This window comes from Gadus macrocephalus, chromosome 14, assembly GCF_031168955.1.
Source record: "Gadus macrocephalus chromosome 14, ASM3116895v1".
Classification (NCBI taxonomy): Eukaryota; Metazoa; Chordata; class Actinopteri; order Gadiformes; family Gadidae; genus Gadus; species Gadus macrocephalus.
The window spans coordinates 13,285,100-13,296,409 of record NC_082395.1 but is presented as its reverse complement, the minus strand read 5'-3'; the positions used below and the strand labels follow the sequence as shown (position 1 = coordinate 13,296,409).

The following is an 11,310-nucleotide window of genomic DNA, read 5'->3' as shown; positions in this document are numbered from 1 at the left end:
TATTCTTATATTCTATCTTGTTCGTAGATCTTGTTTATTTTAGAATGTGTGCTGCTGTTAAACTGAATTTCACTGGGGATGAAGCCTTAAGCATCTAATATAACCTGTTAACAAATAATTAAGTAATAATGATTCACGCACACGCACACACACACACACACACACACACACACGCACGCACGCACGCACGCGCACACACACACACACACACACACACACACACACACACACACACACACACACACACACACACACACACACACACACACACACACACACACACACACACACACACACGCACACAACTTGTCCTTTAACTTCATAGTACAGTTATTGTAGGATATATGCGGTTTCCAACCGAATTTCCATCCATTCATGCATCTATATTTTTTCTTCATATATATATATACAGTATATATAATAATTTAAAACAAACAAATTAACAATCACTTCAGAAAACATGTGTACAGATATATTCTTTGTTTTCATATAATAGTTAGCACTTTTAGAACTTGAAACTTGGAACAAAAGTGTCCTCAACCTCAGCTTTGCCAATTTTTTGGCCTAGTTATGTAAAATCTGTAAAGTATTTGGTTTGATAAACTAGAATCTGTATGGAATTGCTATGTTGTTGCAGTTACAATCAATATCCCCTAGGTCATGCAATTTACCCCCTTACCCGATACACTTTAATGACAGTGAAAGTTTGCCGGTGGTCATATCAGTGCTTATTCCCTCAGACACTAGGCAATAGAATAATCCAAGTATACTGTACTTTTCAATGTTGATGTTATCAAGAAATTAGCGCATTAAGACGGACAACAAAGATAAGCCATCAGCACAGCCGTTGGTGAGCTTGTCAAGACTGTGTGAGAAATGTGAACCAGCTCTAGTGCTCATAGACTGGTTGCCTGCATCAGTCTTTGGGCCTGAGTCTGTTTGTATTTGACAGGAAAAAAAAACAAACATCATTTTTCAGAACTTTCAGTGCAAAGGAATTTAATTTGATATGGGGATACTTTTTTTTTATTCCTGGTGCTTTGTGAAATTAAAAAGTAAGCAATGAGTGAAGATTAAATGAACTGAGCATCTACCCCAGCCTTTTTACAAACATAATATACATTCCTTGTGCATCAACACAGCTTAGACCCACTGGTGTACCTTGCAATGTTTGCATTCAATTCCTGAATTTGCGTTAAGTTTCAAATAACATTATTAAACATGGGTAATTGTTTGAATTATAATAATAATAAGATATAAATAAGCTCAAGGTAAGGAATACGAATGATAAGGAATACTATTTTTGGTAACCCCAATTTCAGGGTAAAGCCTTTATATAATGTTTGTGTTAACATATGTTACATCCATTGTGGCACAGTTTACTCGAAGGATGTTTCAATTATTATTTTGGGGTGATCTTTGACCCCATGTAGAATTCGCCCTCTCTTTGTGAAGCTGTGGGTCTTGTTGGTGGGAGGACCCCTCTGGGAGCCGTTCTTATAAAAGACCAGGCATACCACAGAGCTCCGTCATGTCAAAGACAACCTGCCCTCATTGTATTCCTCGGCCAGCACGACAACCACAAGAGGTCTGCTGATATACCTAGCATAGATGTTTCTCCATGCAGACAGAAATAGGAACCCTCCGTCCCACATCAATAATGCCAAGCAGAGGAGGCCAAAATAATTGGACGTCAGACTTTATTGACTTGGCTACGCTTTATCCTTTTATCTCCATATATATATATACATATATATATATTTTTTTTTTACAAATTAATGGTGTGAGATAGACCCAGAAGTGATTCAGATTATATTGCCTGGATGGATTTCAGGTTTAATACTGACTGCATGGTTGTTTCTCGGTGGCCATAGATGGCGCTGTTTTCCTACAAATACAGTTATTACTGCATTCTTCAACCAAAAACTATGAGATTGGAAGTTGTTTTTACACGTTGCTATTAAATCCACTTGTTTGAGGTGAGAGGTCGTTCAACACCTTACTATTGAAAACAACACCATAGACTGACACCCATAACTGTACCTCTAATTCTAAAATAGGGGCAGTTTAGTTAATGAACAGAACTGCAACATTGTCCACAGGATGTTTTTGAAACTTGGTATTAACAATTGATTATGCAGGATAGTATGTAAGTAATTGGCACTCTTATATTTCAGTTTGTTTCATTGGAATGTTTCACATTTTAAACAGGTTCTGCTTTATACGCAGAGCTAACATACATGCAGTCATGGCACAGGGAAGTGGTCAGGTTTTTCTTGTTATCTTGTTCTCCCATGTGATGGGAGGTTGTAGAATTTCATTAAGTTTACCTCTTGGTCCACATCCATTAACGGAGCGGAGACAAATATTACAGCTACATGGCTGCTTGGGATGCACGAATGGGAATGTGCCCCTTCCTGTTCTGTGTTGCTGTGGCCTAGTTCAGACAGAGAGTTCTGAGGCGTGTGTAGAGTCACGCGGAGAACCCAGGTTCCTCATGTCCTCATGATTTCTATGTTATTCAAAAAACACAGAAGATAAACCAATGGTAAAACATTGTTTGTTTAATTGTTATTTTTATATGATTATTAAAATAGAATACAAATCTTGTTGGACTAATGCAAATAGAAAAGGATATGTGGATCATCTCAACAACAACAATTTATTTTGGTTGAACATACATTTTCTGTGAAAAGGGACGATTTACGTCACCTCACTCAAATATCCCGGCGTGTTGCAAACACTGTTAATATGTTTCTTTCACATAAGGCTAACCTAAATAATCCAAATGACCCCTAGTGCTCTTGTTTCCGTTGGAGAAAACGGTAGGCTCCCAGCTAACTGTGTGGTGTGTGTGTGTGTGTGTGTGTGTGTGTGTGTGTGTGTGTGTGTGTGTGTGTGTGTGTGTGTGTGTGTGTGTGTGTGTGTGTGTGTGTGTCTTCGTGTGTGTGTGTGTCTTCGTGTGTGTGTGTGTCTTCGTGTGTGTGTCTTCGTGTGTGTGCGTGTGCGCGTGCGCGTGTGCGTGTGCGTGTGTGTGTGTGTGTGTGTGTGTGTGTGTGTGTGTGTGTGTGTGTGTGTGTGTGTGTGTGTGTGTGTAGGTGGGGTTAGTCGGAGTAGAGGGAGGGCTAAGAGGCTGGGTTGTGATTGCGACAGATGTCTGGGCAATAGTGAAGCGCTCTCCTGCTTCGGTCCCACATTGCACCGGGGCGGAATCTGTGCAGCTGTCAGTCGCCGAGCAGTGTATTATATTATATATCATCTATTATTAATATTCTTGCTATTATACCATCTATTATACGTCCACTCGGCCCGGCGAGTGAGCGCAACGGATCGCTTTCGGTGCGGTTGGAAACAACAAATCATACAGGTCAGTTTTTTAATCTCTGTACATTAATGCATAACTCCTTGCTGGTTACGCCAGGTGTTGAAACACAAGAACAAGAAAGAAAGCAAGTCCGTAGAAATAAAGACAGAACGGGGAACATTAAGAATAAAGACGGAGAAAAAGGGGCTTACTATTATCTGAATAGGTGCCCTTGCATTGTTCTCTCTCTCTCTCTCTCTCTCTCTCTCTCTCTCTCTCTCTCTCTCTCTCTCTCTCTCTCTCTCTCTCTCTCTCTCTCTCTCTCTTTCTTTCTCCTCTCTCCCCCGACTCTCGCCCTCTCTCTCCGTATATCTCTCTCCCTCGTTCTCTCTATATTCCCTCTCTCTTTCTTATCTCTCAAAAGTGGTTTATTTTGCAAAATTAGGCTATGGCATTTTTGGCATGGTGTAAAGAGATAGGCTATTCGAGGGAGCTCTATGGTGGATTTTGTGTGCAAATAATTCCTTTCAATATGATTTCCTCGACAAATTGAAAAACTGTATGTTGAAGTGAAGAATAAGAAATGTCGTAAAAGCGACCAAAAATATAGCCCACGGCTATCCAGTGAAACTGCGAGTTCTTGAAAAGCCGGTGAGAGAAAATCCAGAGCTGATAAGAGATGGCAGGGGGGCACTAAAATGGGGGATGGAGACCCTAGCCTCAATAGCAGCACAGTCGGCGTGTTCATTGTCTTCAGCTTCCGCAGCCTATTCTTATGACATCATCCAATGATATTTTCAATCATCCGTTTGAGCATCATTTTGTTTGCATATCACGTATTTTGAAACCATTGTGCATGTCAAACTGCATTCCCCCTTTGGACCTTAATGAATCCTTAATTATCATCAACTGACGAAATCCCAACAATCTTTTGACGTAATCAGTGACAAAGTCGAATAGACTACTAGCTCGACGCCTCGGTCTTTGGAAGATATGGGGATTGGGGGTTGAATCCTCGATTTTTATGGAGGCTGGTCTCTGCAGAGAGTAAGCAGGTATCACGTTTCTCTGACGCCCACCAAATTTATTAAATAAAACCAGAATAGGCAAAAAAAACGCTTTTGTTGGTTAATTAGAGAGACTTCACTGGAGAGACCTGTGGTCGAGGTAACATCAAAGGGGAAAAGCCTTGGCGTCTTCTTTTCACGCTCAGTGGGTTTTTAGCCAGGGATCCGAGTATTAATCTGCGTAATGGATACGATAGCCTATCGCCGCGCGGCGCGTGGCGCACCCTTTCTTGATTGCAGCACTACGGACAGCTCCCTGCTTTGCACCCACCCACCCATCCAATAAAGCAGTTATTCATACCATGTATTGGCATTTTTTTATTACAGTAGGCATGTCATAATTGAAACCGCATGCGCAATTTAGTTTTGCATATCTTGAGTCACGTGAGGGTTGGCCAATTCTCAAGATGTGGACGTATGCGAAATTCTACCCCACTTGGTACTGTTCCCGTGTTACGTCCTCTTCATTCCAGGCAGAATCTTGTTTCGGGGGTATTGGGTTAAAGAGGGCAGACTGTTCTTATTGTCCTAACTGGTTGTTCCTGTTTGCGAGGTTCCTCTGCTGACTTCTCCATTATCTCAGAGGGAAGCTGCCCTCTGATGCAACCCTCTCTCTCTCTCTCTCTCTCTCTCTCTCTCTCTCTCTCTCTCTCTCTCTCTCTCTCTCTCTCTCTCTCTCTCTCTCTCTCTCTCTCTCTCTCTCTCTCTCTCTCTCTCTCTCTGGCTTTCTCTCTGGCTTTCTCTCTGGTTGTGTCGGTGTGTTTGAGTGAGTAATGTAGTAATAGTAGCAGACAGTAGTAGTTTACTAGTATATGCCATAGTATAGGATTTTTCTAGCAGCAGGTGTAGTTGTAGTAGTTATAGTAATAGTACATATAATATAATATTATCACAACTATTAGCAATAATAGCAGTTGTAGTACTAGGAGAACAAGCGGTATTAGTAGTAAAGGTTACAATGGTAGCTTACATAGTAGTAATAGTCTGTGTTGTAGCAGTTTCAAAGTAAGTCATACTAGTAGTATTAGTAATTAGTCATAATATTGCATTCATATGGTCTACAGAGTCGGCAGACATGTATGCTCTATGTAGGCTCAAGATCTAGTGTAGAAGTTATTAGCATTAGTGTTAGTTGTCTCAGCATTAGCATTAGTGGTCAAATTCCAGAGTTGTTAGACATCCACAGTGAGGGTTACTCTGTGTGTCTGTGAGTCCGTTGGTCTATAGTATTAGTAATATTAGTACTATTAGTAGTGGTAGTACAGCAGTAGTATTGGTTATATTAGCATTTATAAGTGTTGTAGTGTATTGATGGAAAGTGTTGGCCGACATCCATGTAAGGGTGACACTGTGAGTTCAGAATGAGTTGGTAAAAGCCTGGTTCCCAGGCCCGGCCTGCTTGTCTTCCAGCCAAGCTGTGTGGGGCTCTGGCCCCACAGAGGAATGCACTCCAGCCCTCTCTCACAGAGCTCCGAGCCTGGCCAAATCTGGCTCTAATCTAGGCCCTATAGACATGGAATATACACAGAGGGTTCTCCTCACTGATCTGGGAAATGAAATTTGGGAAAGTAAAGAAGTAAAGAAATAATGACGCTTTTGAATATATTTTCTGGCAGGTTTGTTTTGTGTAATCTTGAAAGTCTGTTGGATAGTTATGTTGCTGTAAGAATGGTTGTGTTTTTTGAAATGGTTTGATAGGACTATTCGTAGCCCAATATAAATGATTTGATGAGGGTGCAGCATAGTACATCCTGTCAGTCTGGTCATCCTGTAAATCCAGCCAGGCTGGGAATTACAGGATCATGGTCATCTATGTAATGAAAAGTAATTGCTGTTGTTGACAGTAACTGACACAACGTCCTCTACATATGTTTGTCCAGGAGTCGCCATGGGAGGAAAACTGAGCAAGAAGAAGAAGGGCTACGACGTGAGTGACCCCAAAGACCTGAAGGATGAGATCACAGCCGCGGCCGTGGGCGCCGTGGGGTCAGTCCAGGCGGCGGTGGAGAGCGTTCTCCCTGCCGAGGCGGCCGGAGTGACTGCTGAGGTCGGCAAGAAAGCGTCAGCTGCGGTGGAAGAGGTAGTGAGTTCGGCAGTGGCGGAGATATCACAGGCTGCGGCGGGCATGATGGGGACGGGTGGCTCCAAGGAGGCGGACGCTGCAGTTAAGGAGGAACCTGTTGTAGCTCAGAAGGACCCAGAAGAACCAGCTGCAGTGGAACCAGCTGCAGTGGAACCAGCTGCAGTGGAACCGGCTGCAGTGGAACCGGCTGCAGTGGAACCTGCTCCCGTTCCGGAAATATCCATAGAGGAACCTGCTCCCGTTGAGAAGGACCCAGAACCGGCAGCAGTAGAACCTGTTGCAGTAGAAACACCAGCTGAGGTAGAACCGGCAGCAGTAGAACCTGTTGCAGTAGAAACACCAGCTGAGGTAGAACCGGCAGCAGTAGAACCTGTTGCCGTAGAAACACCAGCCGAGGTAGAACCGGCAGCAGTAGAACCTGTTGCAGTAGAAACACCAGCTGAGGTAGAACCGGCAGCAGTAGAACCTGTTGCAGTAGAAACACCAGCCGAGGTAGAACCGGCAGCAGTAGAACCTGTTGCAGTAGAAACACCAGCTGAGGTAGAACCGGCAGCAGTAGAACCTGTTGCAGTAGAAACACCAGCCGAGGTAGAACCGGCAGCAGTAGAACCTGTTGCAGAATCTTCTCCAGTTGAGAAGGACCAAGAACCTGCAGCAGAAGAACAAGTGGCAATCAAACCTGTTGCAGTAGAAACACCGGCTGCAGATGAGGCTGTTGCAGTAGAACCAGTGGCCATAGAACTGTCTACAGAAGAACTCACTCCAGTTCAAGAATTATCTGTTGAGGAACCTGCTCCTGTTAAGAAGGATCCCGAACCAGCAACAGTGGAAGTGGCTCTAGTCAAAACACCAGCTGCTGTAGAACCAGAACTGGATTTAGTTGAAGCCACTGAGACTGCACAATGTGACGCTCTAGACGCGCCTGCACAAACCCAGGAGACACCAGGGTGGTCACCAGTGGAGCAGTCCGAACCTGAGCCTGCTGAGTCCCTTGTGGGGGACTCCCCCCCAGCACCAGAACCACACGTGATTGAACCCGAAGCCCACACAGAGATGTCAGCCCCCAGTGCAGCTGTTGAGCCTGTTCCAGAGACTGTCACTGAGTCAGAAGTCGATGGCGAAGAAACAGCCGCTGCTGAGCTCCAGTCTGAGTCAATAACTAACCTGGAGCTGTCCGCAGAGGTACCGGCTTATGCTGCTCCGATTCCAGTGTTGGAGCCCGAAGCTGGGGCTGATGCAGTTGAGGAGCAGGGCTTCGAAGAAGTCATGCCGGAAACGGCACCACCGGAGGCCTGTGGAACCGAACCAGAACCAGCGACAGAAGACCCAGTGACCGAAGTTACCCCTGAGCCTGAAGCCCCAAAAGCCATCGCTGAGGTGGTCGCTGTGTGCGAGGTGCCCGCCGAGGTGGAAGCGTTCGTTGAGGTCTCAGCAGTAGAGGAGGAGAAAATGACAGAGCCCCAGGTGGTAACCAAGATGGAGAATGGAGATTCAAAGAGTGACTTGGCCACGGAGGAGGAGGAAGAGCTCGACTCGCTGCCCGTGGTGAACGGAGCGTCCAGCGACTCCAGCGCTCTGTCCGAGGAACAGGTGAACGACACCGAAGCCGAGCTGCCGGTGAAAGCTTTCACTGAGCACCATGAATCGGAGGTGACCAAAGACTTATCCTTTAACGCCCCCGAAGACGTGTCTGAGATGGTCGAGTCCATCAGCGCTGCAGACGACAAGGCTGTGGAGCTGGTCTGAAGGACATCTTTCGAACCAATCAAGTCAATCCAGCGCCCTCCTTGGTAGAGGATGCCAGAAAGCTGATGAAATAAAAAACGCCCGACTTCCTATTATGGGATATGTCAAAAACAAAATACCACCACAAGATCTGTCGTGGTTACTCAGGCGAGAAGGACTGACGTGGTTGAGCGAAGAGAAGATCACAACATGGAATCACTTTAGGGTAGTTCAGACAAAGTGCAACTGAAAGTGAGAGGGAGGGCATAAGGCGAGTGTATGAGGAGGGCCGTGCGTATGTGTGTGAAGTATTTAAGGAGGAAGAGAGCAAGGAAGAGAGAGATATATCAGAGCCAGATGGTGGACTTGAGGAACGGAAGTAAAAGTACTGCCCTACTGCCTTGAAACCTTTGAATATAGCGACCCTGGGTTTAAACAGACATTTAATATTAGTGTATGATTCGAGCTAGTCTTTCACATATCCTTTACATAACGTTAAAAGCTGTATGCAGCGGTTCTTTTGTAATAATGCAACCTGATGATGAATGTTTAATTGATCGTTTGATGTAGAGAATAAAAACAATATAGTCCACTCTGTCCCTTTCCTTTTTCATATGCACTCTCCACACCAAATCCAACAATATTGCTTCTACCACTACATTTTATGCATTGAATTTTACTTGCAGTTGAATGTATGTTCTCTAGGTTAATTATCAACCATAGTAATATTTCCTTATTGAAAAGTAACAAACAATCAAACTATCCGGAAAACAAATCACTTGCCAAGGTTATCTAAAAACTTAAGGTCCTGTTGGAAATCAGTATGAGCACATGCTAAGTGGTTCGGCCGGCCAATCAGCCATTTACAGCATACTGAGTTAGTTATTTATGTATTTCTCTGTCTCTGTCTGTCTGTCTGTCTGTCTGTCTGTCTCTGTCTCTGTCTCTGTCTCTGTCTCTGTCTCTGTCTCTGTCTCTGTCTCTGTCTCTGTCTCTCTCTCTCTCTCTCTCTCTCTCTCTCTCTCTCTCTCTCTCTCTCTCTCTCTCTCTCTCTCTCTCTCTCTCTCTCTCTCTCTCTCTCTCTCCCCCCTCTCTGTCTCTGCCTCTGTCTTACATCATCACTCCCAGGGTTAGAAGCAGAAGGGTGAGCTGGAGGGGGAAGGGCAGGAATGCCACTAGGATGGTGGGGGGGCAGCGTTCAAGATAGAGAGAGAGCAGGATAGAGAGGGGGTTGACAGTGTGCCGGGTAACAAAGTGGGGAGGAAGATGAGGGAGAGAGAGCCCTGTTTGAAAATGGAGAATGGAAATAAATCAAAGCAAAGCGAGATCTAATTGAAGAGTTTTACACACCTAAACCCTCCGATACCAGAGTCTTTCTTGAGCTCCTGATCCCATTAGATATTGAACATTTTTAACTAGATATATTCGATTTAATTGCATAGATATCTTTTATATATTTTTTCATGTCGTTTTTAGCAGCGACTTAGAAAAAAACATGCACGTGTGAAAGAGAAAGAAAAATATCTTTGACATTTTTAACACCCAGTATCAAACACTATAAGACTTCCAAATCCCGGTTAGGGTGTTGACCAGGTGAGGACATACAGCTGGCCCAATGTTCCCTTGTCTCCTAGCACCCTACCCTCCTAGTCCCCTAGCCTCCTTGTCTCCTGGTATCCAAGTATCATTATCTCCTAGCCTGCTAGAAACCTGCTATATAAATAAAGTTGCCTTGCCTTGCCTTGCCTACCTTCCTACTCCCCTATACTTTTAGCCGCCTTGTCCCCCCTAGCTTCCTACTCACCTTTTCTCCTAGTAGAATAGGAGCCAGCAAAGACCTTGGAGTCTCTGTCGACTGCATGCTAAAGCTAATGTCACTAGGGGTTGGCAATAGGCGTGTACAAATAAGTGTGTGTGACAAGTAGGTTGTCAAAGTGTGTGCTTGTGAACGTTTCTGGTTAAACAAGCCTGTGTGAAAGACACTCGACAGGTGCGTGTTCGTATGGGTGGCTGTTTGTTTTCAATACAAATATCAAGAGGGTCGGGGGTTCTGCCAGTGGTTTGGCCCCACGCGGTTCTCACAGGAATGCACTGGAAATCCTGGAGGGTTTGTGTTAGTGTGTAGTTATATCTATATGTGTGCGTGTTGGTGTGTGTGTGTGTGTGTGTGTGTGTGTGTGTGTGTGTGTGTGTGTGTGTGTGTGTGTGTGTGTGTGTGTGTGTGTGTGTGTGTGTGTGTGTGTGTGTGTTGGTGTATCTATGTGTCTGTGTGTTTGTGTTTGTGTGTGCGTGTGTGTGTGCGCGTGCGAGTGTGTGTGTGTTTGTGTGTGTGTGTGCGTGTGCGTGTGCGAGTGTGTGTGTGTGTGTGTGTGTGTGTGTGTGTGTGTGTGTGTGTATGTGTTGCTGTATGTTTCTGTGTGTTTCTGTGTGTTTGTGGGGTTGAGTATGTGTGTGTGTGTGTGACCGGCTAGCATGTTCTGCTCGTCTCCTCTGAACAACTCCATCAGGAGGGTTTGATATGTTGACGGAGGAGCGAGGGCCGGACATGGAGTGAAGATCGCCTAGACATGAGACTTTTGTCAAAGTTCTCCACCTCACTGATCATAAATCTACAGTCTTTAGTTCAGTGTTAAAAGCAGAAGGATGAACTGAATTAGTGTTCTCCAAAGAGAGAGAGAGAGAGAGAGAGAGAGAGAGAGAGAGAGAGAGAGAGAGAGAGAGAGAGAGAGAGAGAGAGAGAGAGAGAGAGAGAGAGAGAGAGAGAGAGAGAGAGAGAGAGAAGCTGAGGTACTTTGTTATCCACAACCAGCTTGTCTGGTTGATCATGTTACACTGTCAGAGGAATTTAAACCAGAGGGAGTTTTGACCCACATGGGGAAGATAAAATAGAACCACGGAGTAGAGAAACCCTCGAAGCGCCGCTGGCATGCTGACTAATACCTAACGACAGAGAGCTCCAACCAACGATCAGGAACAACACCAGTTCATCTCCTTTTGGACTGGTTAAAAAGTCACAGATGATTATTGACAAAGGGTACTTGGATTACTAGATTTAGACCACTTATTTTAAATTGTGGATGTATTGAATTCAAATAACAAATCCAATGATCTATTAAAGTAAAAAAAAAATC

At 44.5% G+C, this 11,310-nt stretch overlaps 1 protein-coding gene across 4 annotated transcripts; it reads left to right on the top strand.

Moving 5' to 3' along the window:
- The first annotated feature begins 3,140 nt into the window (after positions 1-3,140).
- Positions 3,141-8,771, top strand: si:dkey-56m19.5 (cytadherence high molecular weight protein 1). 4 transcript variants are annotated; one of them, XM_060072365.1, is made up of 3 exons: positions 3,141-3,367; positions 6,252-7,133; positions 7,197-8,771. In XM_060072365.1, the coding sequence occupies exons 2-3, from the start codon at positions 6,260-6,262 to the stop codon at positions 8,198-8,200; spliced, it is 1,878 nt and encodes a 625-aa protein (XP_059928348.1). In that variant the 5' UTR covers positions 3,141-3,367; positions 6,252-6,259; the 3' UTR covers positions 8,201-8,771. The 4 variants fall into 4 exon arrangements, with proteins under 4 accessions (XP_059928348.1, XP_059928347.1, XP_059928346.1 ...); XM_060072364.1 differs by having other exon boundaries at positions 3,143-3,367; positions 6,252-6,594; positions 6,640-8,771; XM_060072363.1 differs by having other exon boundaries at positions 3,143-3,367; positions 6,252-6,594; positions 6,625-8,771.
- Positions 8,772-11,310: the final 2,539 nt, after the last annotated feature.